This window comes from Dermacentor variabilis, chromosome 1, assembly GCF_050947875.1.
Source record: "Dermacentor variabilis isolate Ectoservices chromosome 1, ASM5094787v1, whole genome shotgun sequence".
NCBI classification, from domain to species: Eukaryota; Metazoa; Arthropoda; class Arachnida; order Ixodida; family Ixodidae; genus Dermacentor; species Dermacentor variabilis.
In genome coordinates this window covers 75,683,209-75,708,601 of record NC_134568.1, presented here as the reverse complement: position 1 = coordinate 75,708,601, position 25,393 = coordinate 75,683,209, and the positions used below count along the sequence as shown (strand labels likewise).

The 25,393-nt window shown below is 46.6% G+C and overlaps 1 protein-coding gene across 1 annotated transcript in view; it reads right to left on the bottom strand.

Moving 5' to 3' along the window:
- crok (crooked) overlaps positions 1-9,579 on the bottom strand; it is a 30,111-nt gene extending 20,532 nt beyond the window's left edge. The window contains exon 1 of the mRNA XM_075690203.1: positions 9,166-9,579. Within this exon, the coding sequence (XP_075546318.1) occupies positions 9,166-9,226 (61 nt within the window). The 5' untranslated portion in view covers positions 9,227-9,579. The remainder of the gene's footprint in view (positions 1-9,165) is intronic.
- Between the last annotated feature and the right edge of the window lie 15,814 nt (positions 9,580-25,393).

The following is a 25,393-nucleotide window of genomic DNA, read 5'->3' as shown; positions in this document are numbered from 1 at the left end:
AATACCTGGTATAAAAGGACGTGCGAGCACATCCGCCTGCGGTCGCACTCGACCCCCCCCCCCCCCCCGGTCAAGTGCGAGCCCCTCACCTGGATGCGCCACAGAATCCAAATGCTAGGCATATTATTAGCGAAGGTGGCCAGCCAACGGCAGCGAGCACTTGCGAACGAAAAGCGTTTGTGGATTCGCTCCCTAATAGTTCGCCCTGGGTAGGTATACGCACGCATACGCCTCACGCCGCAATGGCTTATATGGCTCGCTGCGAGGCATCAGGCGCGCAATTCACAAAGGTTCGCGAGTGCTCTTTGCCGTTGCAGCCTTCACTAATAGTTTGTCCAGCATCAGGATTTGCTGGAATTTTCTCTCAATAACAATTATAGCGTAAGTTTTTTTTTCTTTTTTTTTCAAATACGGCTTCATGTTAAGGGAGAGAGCGGCGCATTTACTTGTGTAGTAAGTATTCCTTACTTTCTTTTCGCAGGGGTGTGTGTTGTGCAAGGGAGTCCTTGAGAGTATACTGTATATGTGCAAGCCGCCTGCTTCCACTATTTCTACAACTCTCAACTAGAATATGTGAGCACAGTGTTACCGCCTTGAGCCCGACACCGTCAGTTGGCTGACAGACGCCGTCTGCGCCGTCGCGAAGAGGTAGAGCTTGCTAGCGCGCCGCTGGGACGTGGTTACGACGGGGGCCGGCTTCAGTGAAGCGGAAACGTTACGCTAAACGGGCGGTGTGCGCACACCGCCTGCTTGCACGCTTTCGCTTGGACGGCCAAAGGAACGAAGTACCGCTACCACGTGCAGATTTTTATACTTACAGTCCAAAACATATTTGGTTAACAAATGTGAATTATACGGGAGATCAAGCCTACACGGCGCCTCTGCGTGAAAACTAAATTGTTGGGTTTTACGCGCCATAACCAAGATATTACTACGAGGTTCGCCGTAGTGGGGTACTCCGGATTAATTTTGACCACCTGGCGTTCTTTAGCGTACACGGGCGTTTTCGCATTTCGCCCCCATGCATCGACATGCGGCCGCCGTGGTCAGGCTTTGATCGCGCGACCTCGGGCTTAGCAGTGCAACGCCAATACGCCATCACGGCTAGTATACGTATACACGCAGAGCATTTCTCTTACCAGCTATAGTATCGGTTTCGAAATGGGTGCAATGCAAGCTGATTTAACTCGCAGAGCGCCGAGGAAACGTAAGCGCATGACGATGTTTCTCCCTAATTCACCTCAAACCCATTAGCACTCAAGCAACGCAAGTAAACAAGAGCAAGAGCTGCGTATATCAGGTGAGCTCCTATACGGGCGTCAGCCCCATTACCGACGCATACGGGGTGATCATTCTTAGGTTTTCCGAAACTTGTAAAAACCGCCTGCGGCAGATAGCGTAATTCTTGTCCCTTCGAGCTGATCGGCAGCGGACGATTTTTCAAAATTCATGAAAACTTAAAAATGATCACCCTTTATACAACCAGCCGTCCGTCAGCTAGCGCGTCGAAACGTTTTAGGCCACGCAGTCCGACTGCATCTCTTTCACTCATCCATAACACGGGTCTCACACGGCGCACTTCGATCGCGATCAAGCCCGATCTGGATCGAATTTCTCAGTCGTGATTGGCTCCTTTGCGCAAACTGCGCTCGGGAACCAATCGCAGTCGAGAATTTCGATCCGGATTGGGTTCGATCGCGATCAAAGGTGTTCGTGTGACACCGGTATAAGAGAGCATGCAAGCCTGCGTCCAGCCGGTGTGTGTGGACGAAAGGCACGATGCACCTTTGCCAGACGAACTTTCGTTAGCGCTGCCTGCCCTGGACGGTTGTTGTAATAGTGCTGGAGCCAGCAGTGAAGAGGAACAGTAATTTGAGAGAGAGAGAGAGAGAGAGAGAGAGAGAGAGAGAGAGAGGAACAATGCGATTGGGCACTGCTGCTGAGCGTGCCAAACAATGCGCACACACGTGAGATACTAAGTCCCGGTTGGACTCGAGCACGCGCTCGCTTGAGCACACGCGCATTTACAATCCAGTCGGATCGTGGCTGTATAGGCATAATTTAGCGATCAGAGGTGGGCGCCATATTCGGGGAGTCAATCTTGTTAGCGCTATATAGTTAAAAAAAAACGAGCGCGACTGATAGACGTCGGTCACTTAAGTGGTGATTGCGGCGATAGTAAATATCTGCTCATATGTGCCTGCATATGGAACAGCCAGAGGCAGCGCCGATCGAAAAGAGTATTCCGAGTCGCAGACAGACTGCATCAGACCACTAACCGTGTTGGCGACGATCACTGCGATAATACCTTTCGAAAACCACGTCGCACGAGAAGCAATGTTGCAATGCGGTTTATAACGCGCTTTTCATGTGTCTGCGATCGAGGTCGAACGTGCAGCAAGAAAAAAAAAAAGTACTATCACCCCTGGCGACGAATGTGGATGGGAAGAAAAACTCTTCATCCCGTGCAGTCATTATGACTGAAGGCTGGCACGACTGTAATTTATAATTGTGTTCTTCGAATTGTCCGCGCGCCTCTTGGGCGAAACAATCGCGTGGATTGCTTGAGCGTAAAGCGCTTAATACGCTCCTTCTGCATGGGCCCACGGCTATTGCACTGTGCAGCGAGTGTAGTTGGCTGCGCTTTATATATATATATATATATATATATATATATATATATATATATATATATATATATATATATATATATATATATATCATAAGAAGTCAACAAACACTGACACCAAAGACGACATAGGGGAAACTGTGCTAAATAAATGAAATAAAGAAACGATAGATCAATGGAAATCAAAGTGGTTTTTTATCCACTTTGATTTCCATTAATTTATCGTTTCTTTATTTCATTTATTAAGCACAAGTCATTCCCTCTGCGTTGTCCTTGGTGTCAGTGTTTGTTGGCTTCTTATGATGCCTAATAAAATCGGGCACCTCGGTACCCCCTTTCTTCTCGTTTTCTCTCTCTCTCTCTCTCTCTCTCTATATATATATATATATATATATATATATATATATATATATATATATATGCAAATGTCCTTTCTTCCTTTTTCAGCACTGTCAAAGAAACAGATAGCTCTTCGCAGTTCATCAACACGATCGTTAAGAATCGACATTTGTTAAAAAAATGAGTTCCTTCACCGAGCAAACGTACGAAGAAAAAAGAGCAATTAATTATATTCACCGCGCACATTGAGAGCTGAGGCTGCGGACTGATTTTTTATACCGCAGTTGCTACACTTACGTACGAGCTGAATTTCCAGGCATAGAGACGATGTGCGCAAGGGGAATTATCAACGAACCTTCGCACGCAGAAAGTTTAGACGCCACCTACAGTACCGCCCCCTCTTAATTGCGTTCGATCACACGCCATCCCATTCTTAACCGCCTCTCTACCTGCTTTCCCCGCGAGTTGAAAAGAAGATAACGCTTTATGTGCGAGGCCTAATTTTATGCGATGAGAGCGGCAAGGGATGGCAGCTTCGGCTAGTCGAAGGGGGATCGTAATCACAAACTTCCTCCTAATCACGGGAGGCGATCCGAAATGCGCCAGTTGTTTTCGAATTTGCACGCTTGCCGGCAAGGGGAACACGATATACGCAGCAAACAGGCCGTTCAAAGTGTGTTCCAAGAGGAGAAGAATGTTTTCTTCTTCTTTTTCTTTCTTTTTTTTTTTTTTGCACCTGCTGGACGGCAACTGCGTGCGCGAGAAAAATAATGCAAGAGCGAGACAGTGTGGATGCAGGAAACGGATCGACACGAAGGTCTTTGTTACTCGGTTCCGTGTTTTAGTAACCATTATTATTGCTTATTCAGTCACTCTTAATGTTACGGATTAGAGAAGAAGCCGGGCAATATTTTAAAAGTATACTGTCGTTGTCCGTTTCCTTTTTTAGCATACGTAAACGAAGCACACGAAACGCTGGGGAAGCACGAGATCGCGGCTTTGCGAGTGCGCTGCTATACAGGGTGTGCCAACTATCATGCATCAAAATTTAAAAATATGCAGATGCCACGTAACTGGACAGAACCAAGGTAGCGTTGTTTGCCGTCGCTTGGAGATACACAGAATATTTTCTTTTCATTCTGCCTAATTACAAAATTAGTCTTAATTGATTAATCAACTTCTCAAACATTGTAGTTCGATGAAAACTGTCAATGAGAAAATTGTAGAGCAACATGAAAAACTCCCGATACAACTTTCTGTTGCTCAGTACGTGCTAAGTAAAAGTGTTTTTTCCGAGTGTGAAAGAAGTCCGCAAATGCACGCGAAATTGCCGCGCGACTGGCCGCTTGGGGCACTTTGCGCGTACTCGCGGGCTACTTACACGCTCGGCTTACTTACACGCTTTATGTAGCACGTATTGAGCAACAGAAAGAGGTATCGGGAGTTTTAACAGCAGAGCTGTTCTAAGTCGAGCCTTCGCCGTCCGGTGTCACTCAGGGGGGGGGGGCAGAGCGCGCGCCGGAGGAGGAGGGAGGAGAGGGGTATAGGAGCAGGTGTTTCGCCGGAGCTCGCACGAGAGCGGCAGCGCCGGCGTCGCGCAAATCCCGAGCTTCGCGAGCGAGAAGCGCAAGCCAAGCGCCGGCGGAGGGAAGCCGCTACCGCCGAGGATCGAGAACGGGAAGCGCAAGCCAAGCGCCGGGTGGAGGCAAGCTAACCCCCAACTTCAAGATTGGGAGGCCGAGCAGAGACGTCGACGCAGAGAGATTCCTCCCACGGAGGGTGCCGATGGACGGTTCAAGCGAGAATTTCTCGACCAAGAGTGCGGCCACAGCTGCAAGGTGTGTGATAGACCGTGGTTTGATCACAACCTCACGCAAGTGAAGGGTGTGCGCAATCCGGAACTGAAGCTCGAATCTAGCAAAACGGCGACAACGAGACAAAAGACTTTCATGAAAATCGCGCTAAACACGAGTTCAAACTTGAGAAAACGACCACCAGCTTCGCTGTTTTGACAGTTTTCACTGCGTGGAACTGGCTTTACTTTTTTTCCATGTTGCTCTACAATTTTCTCATCGACACTTTTTATCTAATTATTTAAATTATGGAGTTTTACGCGCCAAAACCAATTTCTGATTATGAGGCACGCCGTAGTGGGGGACTCCAGCAAAATTCGACCACCTGGGGTTCTTTAATGTGCGCCTAAATCTAAGTACACGGGTGTTTTCGTATTTCGCCCCCATCGAAATGCGGCAGCGTGGCTCGGGATTCGATCCCGCAACCTCGTGCTTAGCAGCCCAACACCATAACCACTAAGCAACGACGGCGGGTTTCCTCGAATTGTAATATTTAAGAAGGGGATTAATTAATTAAGACTAGTTATTTAATTAGGCGAAATGAAAAATAATATGAGTATCGCCGAGCGACGGCAATAAAAAACATTACCTTGGCTCTGTCCAGCTACGTGGCATTTGCGCATTTTTAAATCTTGATGCATGATAGTTCGGACACCCTTTGTAATCTGGTGCACCCACGCAGTCGCAGACAATTGCCAATGCATGAGGTGCTCCAACCAAGTTTTCGCGCTCCCAAATTGATCGACTTATCGAACAATTTCTTGGCATAAGAAAGCGGTTGTTCGGAATTTCTTATACGTCTTCTATTAACATCCGAGGGACCTTTCTACCAACACATGCACACACACACATACACGCACACGAGGTCAAGGGCGATGGGGGGGTTAAGCAGAAAACTACTCAACTGACAAGCCGCCACTTACACTCGTATCTATAGAGTCTGCATAGCGCGGAGAACTTGCTTCCATTCCATGAGGTAAAAAACAAAACAAAAAACTGAATACAGAACCAACCCGCTTACAACCGCCTATCTGGCTATACAGATCTCATGGTCAGATGTATCGCGCTCGGTTCGGATATGCTGCAAGTTGGCGTGAAATCAATTCGGTTAACATGCATCGCTTTCTTTTTCTCGATCTATCGAATGCCTTGACAAGCTGTGTGTATATATATATATATATATATATATATATATATATATATATATATATATATATATATATATATATATATATATATATATATATATATATAGTAGCGATGAAGAGGACCGCTACAGTGGGTTATCCTCTCCAGCGCTTTCTAGTGGGGCAATCTCTTCAGCGTTTTGCTCGGGGAAGGCCGCTCGTGCTGGGAGTCCGTGCGCTGCTCCGACGGTCGGCCCATACGCTGGTGACTAATACACACCTTTATGATTAATTATATATATATATATATATATATATATATATATATATATATATATATATATACACTTTTGTAATTTGAGGGAACGGCGAAAGAAAGCGCACATGGTCTCAGTGAGGCATCTCAATAGTTAACGTACGCTTAATACTGCCTAGAGAAAACTGGCCACCACCATGCACGCGACACGGGAAATTTTATCATTGCTTCGCAAGACGTGAAACTAGCACTGGGGCGAAATATAGGGCGTTGGAAGTGAGAGGAGGGGTGGAGGGGAGTGTGGGGGGGGGGGTGAAAGGGGTGAAAGGAGCATAACAGCGGTCCGATATCCACAACAGCAGGTTTCACACAAATGGTTTCCAGCAGAACGCATGCACTGACACGTATACAGAAAGGGACGACGACGGCACGACACACGCTGTGTCGTCGTCCCTTTCTGTCCGTGTCAGTGCGTTCTGCTGGACACAACTTGTGCTATGTGCAATCGACCAGGCCAGGCAAACTCTGTTCTGAAGCAGGTTTCGGCCATGTATAGTGTCTGGGGGGGGGGGCGCCCCTTCTCCCCCCCCCTCTCTCTCTCTCTGGCGCGCACATCGAAACACTCTACCCCCTGTGTCTTATATTCCCACCTTCCGGTGTCACTGCGTGGAACACAAAATGCTAGAGCTCCTCAGTCACGCTAATAGACAAACAGGAACGACAAATCGGGAAGCCTCGGGGTGCACTGATGGATGGGACTAAAACATCGCAGAAGGACAAGGACGCAGGAAACCTTCTTGTCTTGGCTGTGCCCTTGTCTCTTTGTGGTGCTGCACTAAAATAGCGAACGAGGAGGCCCTGCTCTTGAATAAAAAAGAAAGAGAGAAAATAAATATTTGGCCAAAGTCGGAATTATATTTTTCATACATGCGCGCTTCTACGTGCTTCCGATGACAAGAGTTTCATCGGCGATACAGAACAGAATGCGCGCTGGAATCGCTTCTCCTGCGAAGAAACACACGTGATGTTCAGACTTTTTCCGCGCCAGAATGCAACTCACTGATAGACCACCTTCCCCAGCGTAGGAAAAAAAAAAAACCTTTAAAAAGTTACTGAGGCACGACTTTCGAAGTTGCTTTTAGCGGCCGCCGAATGAGAGACCGCTCGAAAAAAAAAAAAAAGAAAACGAGAGAAGAAGAAGAAATAGAAAAACGAATAAATAAAGAAACACGACACTGGTTGGCGCCAGTATATGGATTGCCTCAGGTAGAGACCAGGTGCTTATATACCACTTCAATGAAATCAATGAGCGCTTTTCTGCAATAAACACTTCTATCTCCAGCACAGAGACGACTGCGTGGTTAAGAAGACGAAGCGAGTTCCCAGGATACCTGCGCAATATGCGTGTCTGTCACGCACATAACGTTACATGTTACCAGCCCCTTTATGCGTAGCGCGCAATTGATGCTGCAGGTGCTGCTTTTCATTGCAAATCACACCTGCCAGTACACAGTGCTAAATGTGAGAAGGACGGGTGGCAACGGGAGCATGTTTTTACCACGGCAGGGCCGGCACCGCGGTGTGGTAATGGCACTTGGAAACACGGTGTAGCTTTTCTCGCAGATGAGACTATAGCTCGTCGAAATTTCAACACTAGATATACGTACATATATATGCCACATTTTCGAAAAAGAACCCTCGCATCTATACTAGCAAGCGCGTGCGTTTTAGAGTCCAGGCAATCCTCCGTGGGTGCGCAGCCTCTACCTACCAGGCGCAAACAGCCATACACGCAACTCGGCAACGCCCCTGCATTTAAAGATTTCTCCTAAGACGTGGTGGCGGTTCTGCCAGGAGAAGCTGTCAGCGCGGCACATCTCGCGGTTTCTTCGGCCCTCCGCGAACCTGCGACCATGGCTCGCTCATTGCGCGTGTCCTTGCGCACGTAAAGCACCGGTTGCTGCAGCCATAATAGACGCTTCGTGATCCACGCGTTTGCCGCGCTCGGGTGACGTCACCTTAGGGCGGAAACCACGAAATTCCCGCGCTCCCTCGAAGCGTTCGAGGTAACGGAATGTGGGCACGAGTCCAAGATGCCGTGTCACCGGATGGGAGCGCGCACGCGGGCACCCGCCGCTTTCGAAACAACCGCGCCACGCAGGTTCAACCAACGCGTCGGGACGCAAACCGAACAGACCGCTTTGTCGGAACACGCTCCGCAAGCGGTCGGTTGGCGGCTGGCTAGGAAATCGCCATTCATGCACGGAGCTTGACCTTCGTCTAGCGGGTCGTCAGATGCGCATTTGCAAGCGCTGCGTCCATTTTATTTTTCTTCCACACGCGCGGGCCCCGCAGGAAGCACGCAACGCGGCCGCTTCGGAAACACGCGCCGCCGCGGCGCGTGTGTTTAGCGAAACCGTTGCGCGTCCGTCCGTCGCCGGCCGCCGGCAAATAGCGCGTGACAGCACCGGCAGGACGACGCAGAGCTGCGGCTGTAGGCGCCGCTTTCTTAAAACTGCCGCGCCCGAAGATGACGCCACTTCCCGAGGAATCGCTGTTTGGGAGCGAAATTAAAAAAAAAAAAAAAAAAGAACGCGGAAAGCGGCTATAATACTATAGATAGGCCTAATATCCAGTCCGTCGATCGTGACACGCGACATTTCACGCGATTCGTGTGGCATGTCGCACACACCGCTGCATCTGTAGCGTCGATGCCGACACGCCCGCGACTTGGCTATACGGGTACGCAGGAGGACCGCCCAGTAGGCGAGCAAACGACAACCACAGCGCCGTCGTCCGCGCGCGCAATTCGCTCCTCGTGCGTAATTTCGTATACCGCCGCGCCACACCTCGCGGGGCAATTGACACACTCGCGCGCAAGTAGCTCGCTGGCGATCGAGGCGCGTCGCGCCTTTTTGCCGCGTCGGATGACACTAGCCGCTTTCCAGAGGCAGGACTCACCCGACTCCCACAGCAGCGCGAGGCACAACGCGAGCGCCGTCACGAACACGCCGGTCTCCATGGTTGCGCGTGAAGCGTCGCCTCTCGGCACCACCACCTGCTCGTAGCGGTAATCACCGGCACCACGTTTTGACGGGCGTCGTCATCTGCGATTTACCTCCGCGGTCAGCGCCTCCAGCGCCGGGGGCCTTTGTGACACCGGCACTGCCTCGTCAGCGGCGGTGGGTGGGGACGCCACGGCAAACCGCCAGCCAAGTGAGCAGCCGGGGCTGACTTCGAGGAGCGGCCGTTGCGCCCCTTGCCACCCGGCCTCCTTTCCGCAAAAACAGGTACGGTCGGTCAGGTAACCGTACTACGTCGACGGCGGCAGGCCTCTCGCATGTGCGGAAAACGGAGCGGCGGTGGCGCGCGCGCTGTTTGTCGTCACAGTCGATGGGAGGCGCTTTGAAAGTTGTCCGGAGAGCCGAAGGGAAGCCCGCCTCCCCACCTGCCGTAAGAACGCCGGTGCATCATCCTTGCGCCAAAGCACGTTGTTCACCTATTCGACGTCTCAGCAACACTGGCATCAGCGGCAGCTGGCGCCACTCAACTTCTAAGGAAACACAAACGAACGAGCAAATCGCACGCAACCGTGCCATCATAGCTGTTCCATGCGGACTTGAAGGAGCAAGTCCACCTAGGGCGCACCAAAAAGTCGGAAATGCCTGTCCTATTTCGCCGCGCCTGTTTCGGCGAAACACTGCGTCGAAATAATCTAGACGGTGTTTTTTATAGACCACACAGATTTTTTATTAAAGAAATATTACGAGCTCAATGAACATGTCGTTTGACAGAAGATCTTTTAGGCGAGGTGGACATACTTGGCCGCAAATAACTTCAGCTTCCGAAGAGTGAATAGCAAAAAAATCATTAATTAACTTATTTATCTGCGCCTTGGGGGCATGTGTCTATATGGTAAATTTGGAGACAGTCAGGTTTTTTTTTTATGTAGAAATTCGTGCCTAATTCGCGATATTCATGAACGAATTTCAAAGCTTAATCGAGGAAATATGGAAACAGCGCGTCTCGCGGCGCGTCAGATAGCAACGCCCCGTTAAGAAGTGTGTGACGAAGTTTGAATGATGGCATGTCGCGGCAAATCTGAACATGGCACACAACCACACATGCCTGCCAGGAAAAGCGAGGCCGAGTCAGCAGCTGCCGCGACTGGCCGAGACGTTCAGTTTCAAACTTCCTCGCGCGTGTCGTCACACGGGGCGTTTCGGTTTGGTACGACAGCAGGGCCGCCTTTCCTGCGCTTCGATTCCGATATTGCTTCGATTTACCCTTACAATTCGATCATGAATATCTCGAAGTAGGTGCAGCTTTCAAGATTTCAAATTATATATATATATATATATATATATATATATATATATATATATATATATATATATATATATATATATATATATATTTCTTGGTAACAAAGTGTCTTTATGCGTTGATTGATTTCTACTAGTAGGCGGTCTCTCCTCGTCCGCAACAGAACATTCGCATTATGCGAAACTTGCCGTCTGCTTAAACCCATGCAAAGCGTGCGAAAACCAGGAGGACGAATTCACAAAGCTTCTCTTTCATAAGTGCTGCTTTTCATTGGCAGATGGCCTTCGCTAATAATGTGTCCTACATCACTTTTGCCTGGCCCGAACGCTTTTAGCGTAAGGACGTTTTGTGAATGCGGGCCAAGGAGCTTAATTCACAAAGCCTTTCTTTAGTAAATACTCTTAGCCACTGGTAGGTCGCCTTCGCTAACTATATGTCCCGCGTATAGGATTGGCTGGAATTTTCTGTTACGAAAAATTCTAGCGTAAGAGCAAATTCGAGTCGATCCTGATGGTGGGCATATTCTTAGCAAATGCGAACGGCCAAAGCTAAAAGCACTTACGGAGGAAAGGCTTTGTTAATTCGGCCCAAGAAGCTTTGTGAATACGGTCCCAGTTCTGCGCCCTACCCCCACCCCTAACAAAATGAAGCGAAGAAATAAAATGAAAAAAAAAATAGAAGAAAGCAAACAGATAAGTACTTTACGTGGCTAATATGCATTGCCATCTGTCGATTATTATTATTATTATTATTATTATTATTATTATTATTATTATTATTATTATTATTATTATTATTATTGTAAAGGGGCTTGTGATACAAGTATGTATAAACGGTTCACAATTTCTATCAAGAATTTAACCAACGCGCTGACGACAATTGCTTTCTTGACATTTTACGGAATTTTAGCCTAACTGATAGATTACCTTGTGAAAAGCAAGGTACATCGTTAAAAGATCCCCTAAGCAAGTCGTTAGCATAAGGTTAGTAATTCAGCGTGACCGATGTGGCTAAGTTCTTTAGTAGCGCACAGGTAGTGACGGTATAAGGTTAGTTAACAAAAACCAGAGTGGCAAGCTCGTCCCATAAACGAGGATTGACTTCGCTTAAATAAACTCGCGACCATGTATGCGCTTGCACACTGCTCAGTTTCCTTTGTAGCATAATTTCTGAATCATATCCGAGCGCAGAAATCACTACATACGTCATCGCCATGCGTGATCATCACAGCCACTGTAAACCACATCATCGTCAGCATATAAGATGCATTCTGATGATGTGGTTAGACCTTCCACAGTGTCTAACCACATCACCAGAATGCATCTTATATGCTGACGACACGACTGTCTTATGTTCGAGTAATTCTCTAAGCAACATTTCAACAACCCTTAAGAGGAAGCTTTAGCTCGAGTGCTCCTATCTAAATACATGTAAAAGGAGAATTCGTTTTTCTCGGCAACCACTGCACCAAATTTGACGAGGTTTGTTGCATTTAAAAGACAAACTTAAAATCTAGTGACTGTTGGTTTCGAATTTTTGAGTTAGGTTGTCAATTTTTTATTAAAAATTGGCAAAAATTGAAAATTTTCAAAAAACGAAACTATCAAGTTTACAACTCTGTAGCTCTGTAAGCTTCCTCTTAAGAGGAAGCTTTAGCTCGGGCCCAACTCCGACGCGGCCTATTCAAATACATGTAAAACGCAAAAACGTTTTTATGAGATAACCCCTGGACCGATTTTGATGAAATTTATTGCATTTGAAAGAGAAAGTTAAATTCTAGTGACTGTTGGCAGCGGAATTTGAATTTAGGACTTGAATTTTGTTAAAACGATTTTCAAATATTTGACCGTTTGAAAAAAATAGAAGCATGAAGTTTACAAATTCATAGCTCTGCATCAAGAACTGATAGCGCGGTTCTGTAAACGGCTTCCATTAGATCATTCAAAGCGGACAAATTCAGTATGTCATTTTACATCTTACGTGAATTTGTTACGTTGGCTACAACGGTTTTACAAAAGTTGTATTTCCCTATTATTAAATTTTTTTAATATTCATATTTAACATATCAATTTTGTCCGCTTTGGATATACTATTAGATGCAATTCGCAGAATTGTATTATCATTTTTAGTGGTCGAGTTACAGAGTTGTAAACTTGATAGTTTCGTTTTTTGAAAATTTACGATTTTTGCCAATTTTTAATAAAAAATTGACGACCTAACAGAAAAATTCGAAACCAACAGTCACTAGATTTTAAGTTTGTCTTTTAAATGCAACAAACCTCGTCAAAGTTGGTGCAGTGGTTGCCGAGAAAAACGAATTCTCTTTTTACATTTATTTAGATAGGAGCACCCGAGCTAAAGCTTCCTCTTAACGCTGAACTTATTAACGTTAGCGCATGGTGTGCTAAAAATAAGCTTTTGATAAATCCCTCGAAAATTAAGTTCTTAATTTTCTATTCCAGGTCAATAAATAACGCGCAAGTTATGCCCCTCTTTATAAACACACATCCTATTCATCTGTCAGATCAATGTTCCTTCCTTGGTATCAAGCTTGATTCCCGCTTAAAATTTAATTTGCATATTAATGAGCTACAGCGGAAAACTTCCTATGGTATTAGGGTATTACTAAAAGCTAGATGTTACTTTGACTTGACTACTTTGGTCACCTTATATTATGCATTCATTCACAGTCATCTAAATTATTGTATTGCTTCCTGGGGTCAAACATATCATTGCCACCTTTCTTCCCTCCAACACGTACAGAATCAAGCCATTCGCATTGTCACCTGGAGCAACCGACGTTCACATGTTACTGATCTGTACCGGGAACTGCACATACTGAATATTGACAATCTAATCAAATTTAATGTCTGCACATTTGCTTATCAAGCAGTTAAAGACCATAACCTTCTCAAATTTGTTCTTATCCGACACCTTACTAACTCAAATATTACGCGCTTTTCCTCCAATAACAATTTTATCCTCCCTAAGGTACGAACTAACTATGGTTCACAAAGAGTAGCATTTGTCTTAGTCAAACTTTGGAATTCATTGCCTTTTAACATTAAATGTGCCTTTTCTATATCGTCATTCAAACATCAGCTTCGCAATTTCATGTTTAACCTATAGCTCCGTTTATTGAATATGTCTTTTAAAACACAACTTCAGTTCTGTCGTTTCTAACACTGTTTGCTTCGTTTCTTACTTCTGCTTAAGCCTTATCCCTACCGTTTTTTATTTTCCATTGTATTATTCTTTTGCATCATATTGTATTTGCATTTGTATTTGCATTTTCGTATTTTTATAACTCGCTGCCTTTTTGCTGTCAAGTAGTATTAGTGTTTTTTTTTTAACATTATAAAAGGTCCCCCTACAGTGTTTACACTATGGGACCTTTTTCTGTACTAAACATCAATATTTTTGTATGTGCACTAAGTATTCAATAAACTTCAAACTTCCTGGCGAACTTCCTGGCGAAAAGCACTGCAGTTAAGGTATAGCGACAAACGCGGGAGTGCGCGAGTGCCGCTTGTCGCGTCATCGCAAGGAGGCCAATTGAAACAATGAGCCCATTTTCTCCACAAATATAGAATGCTGGGGGCAGTATTTGTCGAACCAACTGTTTACAACTACGACTTCGTGCAGAAAAGTAGCATAGGACTGATAGCTCAGCATCACCAAAGAAATGTCACGTAATAACAACAAAGCAATAATACACCGCAGGCTGGACCGGTTAGTCGTGTTTACGACCTGAACATGCTCATCGATTGTGGCGCTCCTCATCAATTGGGCTTCTCTCTTCTTCTCAGCAACCGCGGCAAGGCGTTCATTTCCCATTTTCCCGAGGTGGTAAATTTCGGGACTCTAAGGATTAATAGTGCCACAAAACTACTAATACGCAGCACACTTATATACTGAGCGCATCCACAGAACATTGTCTGACATCACTTTCTTGTTTGTCATTCTTGATCACACTAACCAGATAACACCCTTCCTTTTTTGACGTTTGCATACAACACTCCTATTCGACGGATCGCCGACTACGATTTCTTCTTCTTTTTTTTCGTGTACAATGGCTAATTAGCTTTCGCTGTTTTCAACGTTGCAGTGTTTTCGGTTCGTACGTCGCCTAACTACTCCTTTCTACAGGAGAGCTTGCTTCCCGAGTGGCCCATTGCCATCGAGTCGCCCGGCGAAACACGGAAGCTATGCCCAAGCAAACAGAAAACGAAGCTTGCGACAACGAACGCACGAGCTCATCATCTTCCACCCTGTCAGTCTTGAGCCCTGCTCTGGACTGCTGTTCGAGCAATTCGTTTGACGTTAATACAACAAAACATCCGCAGTGAACTATACCGGATATGTCACCGTACTGGCTCACTCTGTCGCAGACCGCCCGGTCGCTGTGTATATCTCGCCTGAAAGCCTTTCACTTCCCGTTCAGGTGTGCTCATAAGTTCCGGCCAGTTAGGTTGACCGCTTTTTCATGACGGAGGGAAGTCAGTGTGAGCACAATTCACTGTACTTCATCTTTCTCAAAAAGAGAAAAACAAAAGACCGCAAGAGAATTCAGTGCACGATGTTTCGCGAATAAGCAACATTTCCTGGATATACTTCACCAGGCAGCCTCGAATTTAGGGGAGCAGTGTGCTGGTCGTACGGGAAAAGACATTCTCCGCAGTTTTCAATCTGATCGCGACTATGACAAAATTTTCCTCTCTCTCTCTCGGACCTCGTGATCTGAAAACATTTGCGGTCCAGGGAGCGCCACCCATCATTATTCCTTATGTTGTTTCGTCGCCGGGGTGCGTTGCTTCGAATATAGTCGTAAACGCATGTGCGTCAATGTCCAATCCTTCGGACGACGTGTCAGAAATATGCCTGCTTCGGCTGTTGGAAACTCATGTACCCTGTTGGAAAGGTGACGAATGCAGTTATTAGTACGACAGGCCGTACGTACTAATGCTATGCGGAATAAGTGTCTCCTGCAAAAAGCGCTCTGTACATACCGGGTGCTTCAGCGAACACATTCAAAAATTTTTAAAGGTTACCTGTCCCAGATAGGACAATTCTAGTTAATGAGCTGGTCCAATCGAAGAGGCGGACATGTACAAAAATTGAAACGCATAATCAACCAATTAACAAAGATTCACTAATTAATTTTAAGACTAGTTACCGTAGGGCCCATATTACAATTTACAAATTCTAGCCGTGGAGTTCGCAAGGCGGCTACACTTGGAACGAATTCTCAGGATGACACCAGTTTCGAGATATTAATTCCCAAATTTTGCGGAGAAATGCATTGGCGTTCCAGTTACTTTTGCACCTCAATGCATAAAACGACGTTTTGTTAACAAAACGCCGATTTCGCCTGGCGAAATCCACGGCTAGAATTTGTAAATTGCAATATGGGCCATACGGTAATTAGTTATTCACTTAATTGCTGCTTTTTGTTAATTAGTATGCTATGCATTTCAATTATTTGTGCAAGTAATGTCCGCCTCTTCGAGTGGACCAATTCATAAACTAGAATTGTGCTATCTGCTACAGGCAACCTTTAAACAATTTTGGGAGTGTCCCCTGAAACACCCGGTATACGTCTATATATAGCTCGGTCGGCCTCCGTCTCACATATGCTGTATGAATGAACGAAGACAAGGGAAACAGAGGGACTCGATTTTTGTTAGTCACGACCATATCATTCAATTAATCAATCAATCAATCAATTTATTTTCGCCGTAGACAATACATTATTACTGCGAAAATAGGGGGCCAGAGAATGTTTTTTATTTACTATGTGGTTCAGTTATATAAACGTATCATCAAATATACAAACACTCGTACAATACCATTATACATATGGATATGGTTACAAAAACAATAACACACTATTACACGCACGAGCAGTTTCAAAAACAATTACAGAAACAGGTCAAATAAGTTTTTTTTAATTATTAATGGCTATGAACGTCAATGTACACCTTTCGGGTCTAATTCATTTACTGCGGTTGCCAGCGCGCAATGCACGCAAAATGCCGCGAGACGTGCCGCTCGGGGCACTTCGCGTGTATTCGCGGGCTTCTTTCAAACGCGGAAAAAAACTTTGATGTAGCACGTATTGGAGGAACAGAAAGCTGTATCGGGACTTTTTCATGTCGCTCTACAATTTTCTTATTGAGATTTCTTATCTAAGTAATTTCATCTAGTATTTGAGAAGCTGATAAATAATTAAGGCTAAAAAAATAGTTTGAGTATCTCCAAGCGACGGCAAACAACATTGCCTTTGTTCTGTGCAGCTACGTGGCATTTGCCTCTCTCTAAACTCTGGCTAAAGTTAGCTGAGACACTCTGTATATGTGTATAAGCACTCACGTAATTAAATCTATAACGTATTTGATTGGTTTTATTTCTAAATCATCTATATCATGGCTATATGTTTAGGCTTCTGGTAGAAGGTGTTATTTCAGGGATATATACTGGTAGTAAATACATTGTGTGGGATAATATTCGAATATGCATGATTAGAAGCTTCATGACGGTATGGATCAGTGCCGAAGACTTAATTAATTAATTTTGTTAATCACGACCATATAGAGCCAACAAGCAATGAAGCCAAAGAAAGCATAGGGGTAATTAGCTGTGGTTGAAATTGAAATGTAAAGAAATATGAAGAGGAAAAAGAAATGACAATGAACGAAAAGATAACTTGTCGCCAGTGGGGACCGAATTCATTCCCACCGTAATGCGAAGGTTCTGCGAAATTTTGGCCTCCGTTACGTGAATATACCCCGAATAAACGTCTCGAACATTTCTGTTTTTATGTGACACATATAATTCTTGCGGCGAATATAGACCAGCTTGCCTTTTCACATCGTTTACGCAGAGCATTGTCAGCTAAGTTTTCTTTTTTTGATAAAAAAGTGTACATCTTGTGCAGAAAACAATTTTGATTCTTTTCACCAAATGTTACTGTTTTTTGTCTTGGACGGTAGTGTTTTTGACATATTGAAGTTGCCAGGTCTGCCTTCCTAGGGCGCCTCAGTGCGCCCCTCCTCCCCCGCTTTTCTTCTTTCCGCCCGAGAGCGACAAAGAAGCAGTGACAGGTCAGGTGGAGCGTGTTAACAAGCGTGCTTAAGCTAATCGCATCTATATGTAAACGGCGCTAATCGCATTGACGCGCCATAAGAGGGAAGGGTGTGCACGCGTTGCGAGTTAAACAATCGTAGGGAGCCTGTGGGCTCCCTTAACGATCGTCCAATGGGTGGCGTCTATGGGCCGTTGCGCCTAGAGTTACTGTATGGCTGGGAGCCTACGCCGTCAATCTATATGTAGTCGTCGCGTCTGCTGTGACGTCATCGCGAAAAACGCGGGAGCCTCGAAAGCCGCTGCACGAGAGAGCAAGCGATCTATCTGCGTTTGCGTGAAAGCGTATCGCATTTCTTAGCGCATATACAGGGTGTCCCAGATAACTTTAGCCAGAGTCTGAAAATATGCCACTGCACTCTAAGACAACGCGGCCAAATGCATATTGCTGACTATTATATGGAGTAAGTCACACTATTTTTTGTATTCTGGTTAATTGCATAATTAGTGAAGATAAGTTAACCAACTTCTGAAGCAACGAAGTTAGGCAAAACATTCCAATGAAAAAGTTGTAGAACGCTTAGCAGAACGTTCGACTAAACAGTTTTTAACTTTCTATCTATTGGGTATTAGTGTTTTCCCGCTTATTGCAGATGCTCGCGAAGTACAAAAAAAATGCCACGCAACATGCCCGCTTGCGCGTCGTGATTGCAGCGCTCCTAACGTTTCACGTACAAACGAACATAACATCTAGCAGGGCGTGCTGCCGCTTAGTAGGCGACAGGGCAGTGACGCAGGCGTTGGCTGCGCGATTTACGCCACCGATGTGCTTCCCTCGCGGCAGTTCGTGATATCGATCAGCAGGCGCAGGGGCAGGGCACCCGCCTGAACGATATATGTTCGTTTGTACACGGAGCGTTTGGAAGCGCTGCAATCACGGCGCGCGCAAGCGGACGTGTCACGTGGTATTTATTTTTTTCGCGGCCATCTGCAGTAAGCGGAAAAACACTAATAGCTAATAGATAGAAAGTTAGAAACTGTTTAATCGGATGCCTTGCTAAGCGCTCTACAACTTTCTAATCGGAATTTTTTCAAGCTCCAGCCAGAGCTTGAAGAAGACAGTCAGGTTGGATGGACGGCTTTTCAAGCTCTGCCAGAGCTTGAAAAGTCGTCCATCTAACCTGACTGTCTTCTTCAGTCTCTTGATATACCATACGAGTTCTTTCATTAATCTAACGCACCATGCCGGGAGACGCAACAAACGCGCAAGCGACCTTCAGAAGAAGTTTGGTAACAGCAACGAGGCGGTGTACGTAGACGCGGCGCGATATGGAGGAGGGAGAAGCGCACACGCGATAGCGGTTGTAGACCGCTCGGGTGAGTGCCTCGCGAGCGCCACGGTGACCACGGGACACACGGAGGCGGCCGAAGAAGCCGCGATAGCCCTAGCACTCGTCGCGGTGCCGAACGCTGCGATCGTGATCAGCGACTCGTAGGCGGCGATCCGCGGCTTCGCGCGCGGTCGTGTCTCGCGGGAAGCGGCCGGCATACTCCAAATTTCTGACGACGGCGACTCGTCATCGCCCTCGCAAGCACAAAATTCTACGGTCTTCCTCCTCTGGACCCCGGCACACACCGATGTTCCGCTCGCGGGCAACGAGGCGGCCCACGCCACGACTCGAGGTCTCACACGCCGAGCCGCCGCGGATTATGTGGCCGCCTCCGCCCCCGAGAGCGGGGCATCGGATCTGCCGGATCGGGACACTACAACAGAAACACAGCAACAAGAAACACACTAGGTGTGGGGCGATCGCCTAACCACGTTCAGAGACCTCACCCAACACTACAGACTCGAAAGACGCAGATTCCAACAGACGCGTGTAAAACATGCGGACAGAGAGCAACGCTGCGACACATGCTCTGGGAATGTGCCGGCAACAACGGTAATCAAACCAGCTCCGTTCACGACGCGTCCATAATCGCGGCCGTTGCCAGAGTAAGAGAAGGCTCGAGCTCACTTCTTCCCGACGCCGCCCCGGATGCGGGGGTCGCCGGGGACCTTCTCCGTAGGCGTCGCCGCCGCTGGGAGGCGGCTATCAAAAGTTCAGAGCTGGCAGACCAGCTCTGGGCCGTCCGGCAAGCCGAAGATGCCGCTCGAGTGCAAGGACTTCAAGCCGTCACCTGAGGCCACCACAGCAAGAACTGCCGGACTATTCTTTAATAATGTTTCTTCTTCTTCTTCAACTAACTCTGCCCTTTCCCTCTGTTTACTTTCGCAAAGTTTGTGTCTATCGCTGTGGTTACCAAATACGCCCAACGGTAAGCTGCCACTCAAGCCTACCCGGCCACCTGCGTAACTGGTGTCGCAGGCGTTCTTCAAGACGGCATTTATGTTCAATGCAGCGATCCTCTAATACTTTTCGCGGACTTGGCTCACCACTTTCTTTCCAATGCCATCGCTTACACTACTCGCTCGTGCTAGACACAACACAAACACGCAACGACTTTAATGAAGTATGAGTCACATGCTAGCTGACATGTCGATGTACATTTCCGCTGATCACCAGGATAAGAGCGTGGCCCTGTCTTTGGCGATATTCGCTTGTAACTCCTCGCTCTACAAGTCTTATTGTTCATCACTTTTCTTTTTCTCGACGGGAGCATACTGTATTCACTCTGAGTATACTTTCGGCTTTAGATGCAACATCTTAGAAGACTAGATGCTCGTGGTCATGTGCCCTGACTGATCACACGAGCGAACTCACTCGTACCCACTTATCCGCTTATAACAGCAGGAAGAATAAGAAGAAGAATAACTTATTCAAAGGTCCGGCGAGTTATTCGGGGATTGGGCGAATATCACCGCCTAGTCATCGGCCACGCGCCCTTGCGCTTTGGCGGCTTCCTCGGCCCGCTGGACGGCCCAAAGTTGGTCTTCGAGGGCGGAGCTGAGCAGCGTAGTCTCCCAGCGCGTTCGGTTCGAGGCTGCGTCCCCGTCTACTCCCATTACTCGCACTCCCATTACATGTGTACCAGGCTTGCCCTGGCCTTACAAAACTTACATTGGTTTGACGAATAAAGCTCTGGGTAACAGAGATTCAAGATCACCTGGTTGAGAAACGTTTTTGTTTGCAGCTGTCGCCTAGCGACCGCTTGCCTCTTATTCATTTTCTGGTGTGGTGGCGAAAATTTGCACCTCGCCATTCTGTAGTGTTGTGTGATTTCTCTGCAACTCGTCAGGCGATCCTCCCACTCCCACCCCTCGCCCGCCGCCGCCTCTGCTTAACAGCAGGACCAACAATTTTTATGTGGCAGCCACGCCTCGCTCGCCTGCTCATCACCAGAACCGGTTGCGCTGTCAGTTGACAGTTGCGCTCTGCATCTATACGTTCGTGTTGTGAGCCTGTGGCCTTACTTATACGTACTCGTCCCCTACATCGAGCCAATCCAGTACGTAACTTCCTTGTGTTTTTGTCGCTTAGCACCTTTCTATCGCCGACAACTACAGTTTAAGATATTGCAAAATATAGATAGACGTCCGACTTTCAAGCGTACAATACAGAGGCCACTATACAGAGGCCCTATAACGTAAAACTATTCCAATCTCCTGACGTCAAATTTCCGTAACCGCCAACGCAAGCATCGGGTGGTGACCCGCAAGGTTGTCTGAAGAGGCCAATCAAACAATCTGCTCATTTATAGGAGGCGACTTTTGTTTGCTTTAAAAACGAATAACATTGCCTACACTGAGTGGCTTGTCTTACCTAAGTGGCTGACAAGAGGCGAGGAGCACGCTCAAGTGGAGAGGGATTCGATGGGGCCGAGCCAGTACACTGAAAATCGATGAGTGGATGAAGAGGGTCGTGCCGGCGTCTGCGATTGGTCCGCTTTCCCCTACATAGCTTGAGGTGGCTGGACAAAAATCGCGGCGTCATGCAACGGAAGGTTAAGAATGCTGCTAAAACGTATCCTCAACAAAGAAGAGTTGGCAGGTGGTGGTGAAAACTTTTAATTGCTGCAAGAGAGTTTGGGAGCCACAGAGCGGCCCCACTACATGGTCGGCGTCCCTAGTCCGGGACATCGCATGACAATGCCCCGTCTCTCGCCCGTTTCACCAGAGCCCTTTGGGACTCAAGCGAGGAGCAGTTGAGGAGGGCAGTCTCCCATGCCTCTCTGGAAGGGGTAGGGGAAGGGGGGAGGTGGGGATTTTGAGTACATGCTCACACCATGTGGAAGATATCACGTATCCTCAACAAAGAAGAGTTGGCAGAGCGAGGTCGTAAACGTGCCGAAAGTGCTCTAAAACGTTACACGGTGGTGCAAAAAGTTTTATTGTACGCAAATAAACCCATGCTCTCTGCCAGGCGCGAGCAGCCAGTGCCTGAGCGATCGACGGCAGCCATCTTTTATTCCTTTCGGAATGGGGCAGCTTGCGGCTATTCAGAAAAAAATTCAGTTTTGTTCGGCATATTAATGCATCTTTAACGCGTACACATCACTTTGACGCGGCGAGTTTTCGCGGTTTTATGACGTCGCGTGACAGGCAGGTGAAATGGGTGCAGCCCTAAAACTTTTGACCAATAGCCGAGGTCTAATGGCGAAAAGGCGTCGAATCAGAAATAACAATTTTTCTTTGGTTCTGTCCAATCATGCATATTCAGTGTGTACACGTCATCTAACGCGGTTTTCGTGACGTCGTGTGACAGACAGGCGGAGTAGGGGTGGTCCAAAAAAGTTTGACCAATCGCAGAGGGCTGATCGCAGAATTGGAATAGAAAAGTTTGGAACAGCTTTAATTATGTTATAGCGCCCCAGGACCCAGTAACGCGTCTGTTATTCCTTGTATTGTTCGTTCTTTTTTTTTTTACCGTTGTAAACCACTCGAAAGTAACTTAGAGATTGCCGGTTGTTTTACGTATGCATCGTACTTCCAGAAGCCTCTCGTCCGAACAGTAACGACTTTTTAAGTATAGTGAAGCAATAATACACAGCTGAAACACAATAAACTTGCAAGGGATTATTAAACTCTTCCAAAATTAATACAGTATAATGTGATTTGAAACAATAACGTTGGCGGTCGGCAAAGGGCTGATCTTAGCACGCCTATTATAATGATGTACCTAAAGGCTATAAGAACCATCATATTACTCAAATTTGTTGCCTGAATTCCAACATGTATCAAATGCACAAAATAGCATTGGGCTCTGTCCCTACTTCAACGCCAGTCTTTCCTGTGTCACGTTGGCGATGTTACAGTTGTTCGCAGATTCATCCTTTATACCAGAGCAGAAACTGTGGAAAGCGTGGCATACATGGAGTCTATATATAGTGCAAGCTACATCGTGCAGCGAATCTTGTTGGCTTCCTACATGATTGCATTGTTATTTACAAGTTTTTTTTCTTCTTTTTTTCTATGACGTAAGTCAGCCCTTCGGTATATAACAAAAGTGCGAAATACATAGAAAGACTCGAAAGAAGCAATTTCTTTTGCTTGCGCGTTGGGCAACGTCATCGGCAGTGTAGTCAAATTATATCAACGGATTATGTTTCTGTCCAACCGAAGCCAAAACTTTCCCACTCCCGTTTTATCTAAATGATTTATGCCATCAGGGAAATGAGATAGACGCCAGAAAATTGTTACGTACACGCACATTTATAGGTTTATATTATCATAAATGCGATGATAACATGTATCCACAAGCGCGAGCTTTTTTTTTGCGTATCACAGTCTGGGCTAGCAGTGAGAAGCACATCGGTTGACCATGCCAGATCAGGCACACTGGTCGCTGTAGTGCTTTTCTGTGGCAGCACAGAAGTGCTAAAAACTTAGTTGGCCTTGCACGCCCGCTTATTCTGTTACGCTGACGACGATCGCTGTCGTCAGGCCACCGCCTCATTCTGAGCTTCACCATCACCACACAGACAGCTTTCTACACAACCGCGGTCACCGGCATTCGAACCCATACGTCACACACCCCGTGAACGAGGCGCCAGCGCCGGGCCAACTTTCAAAGCCGTCATATCAGCTTCGGAAAATAGCCCCACGAAAGCACGAGGCCTTCTGGTGCGCCAGCGAAAAATGGTTGTGGTCCAAAGACCAAGTCAGAGCCCAGTGTTGTCGAAACTCAACGAAATACCATCTCGTAATACTGAGGTTACTGCGCAGGTTACTGCGCAGGTTACTGCGTCCGCAGTGTGACGTCGTTCGTGGTGACACGTGACTTCGAGAATTATTCAAGGTAACATATGTTATTTTTGTGATCTGTTGCTTGAACTGACGAATTAAAGTTTAGAGAAATAACAAAACACACTAACGGAATGTCGGTGCGTTTTTTGTTTTACTTCGCACCGAAGCAAGAGAGATTTACTTCCGCTTCGTCTGCTTGTTCCCACGGTCGTGCGGACACGTGCGCAGGCACCGAAACTATGCCATCTTCTACTGTGTTCCAGCGCCCGTGATCATGCTCTGCGATCCGCTTGTTCTGCCTCAGTATTCGCGTAGCACTGAATTATACCGCTAGTCATGTGTCCTTGTGCACAGCGCGCAGAATCGTGCGCTTCGCGAAACGGTAACAGCTCGCGCGCAATGCCGCCAGCGGAAGTACGCAGCGCCTAAATACAAAGCGAGGAGAAAAAAAATGAAGGCGGAGCCCGTGACGTATTCGTCACGCGATCCTCGAGGTCCGGCATGGGAGAACGCAGGGAAGGAATTTCGGTTGCGGGGGCTAGACGGGGCAAGTGGGGAGGGTGTCCCGCTTTGCAATGAAGCTCGCCTGCTGAAATCCTGGGTTCGCGGCATTGAAATATTTCTATCTCGGCTAATACAGAGCCGATTTGAAAAATTTATGTGGCAGAATGCTCCCTAGAGGACGCGTAACAACTTCCAGCGTATAACCAAATTTGCTATGGGGCCTGGTGAGCGGCCCATTAAACCAAGAACGCTCAACCCTAACTTTAAGGTAGGAACAGCTTCATCATCAGCGACTTGAACACTCATTTAAACAAATAGTGATTTTTAAGAAATGGCATAAGGATACTATATTTCGAGGTCATGTCACTGCCAATACGGGCCGACACCACGTATCGACGAAAGAGCATCACACTCACGATACACGGGGCAGGTTACTGAATGATGAAAATAAAAAAAAATATGACTGTTTTTCAGTTCTCGCCACTTATTACACAGAACACGAGGCGTCCACCACCATGACACACAAAGAAATAAAGACAGCATGGTGTACCAATATTTTTCCAATGCGTGGGGCACCAAGAATATCTGGTTTAGGTGCTTTGCCGGACGCTGGGTAATTTTGATAAACAATGCAGTGCCAGTAAGGGCGACCTCTGTTTCGAGTAAACCATATATCACGTCATAAGATATGTGCTTATAATCTACCCCTATCATAAGAAGCCAACAAACACTGGCACCAAGGACAACATAGGGGAAATTACTTGTGTTTAATAAACGAAATAAATAAACGATAAATTAATGGAAATGAAAGTGAAGGAAAAAACAACTTGCCGCAGGTGGGGAACGATCCCACAACCTTATGACTAATAAAAATCGGGCCCCTCGGTGAACTCCCTTTCTTATTGTTTATAATGTACCCCTAGATTAAAGAGGCAGAGTCATCTTAATGGAGTGGCATATGATATTCCACAGTTGCTTTGAACTTCTGTAATTTCTTATATTTGGGCTACCGCACTCTTGGGCCACTGGTTATGCGCCACTGCACGGTTATGTACCCATGGTTGGCCAATATTCGGGAATTACTTGGGT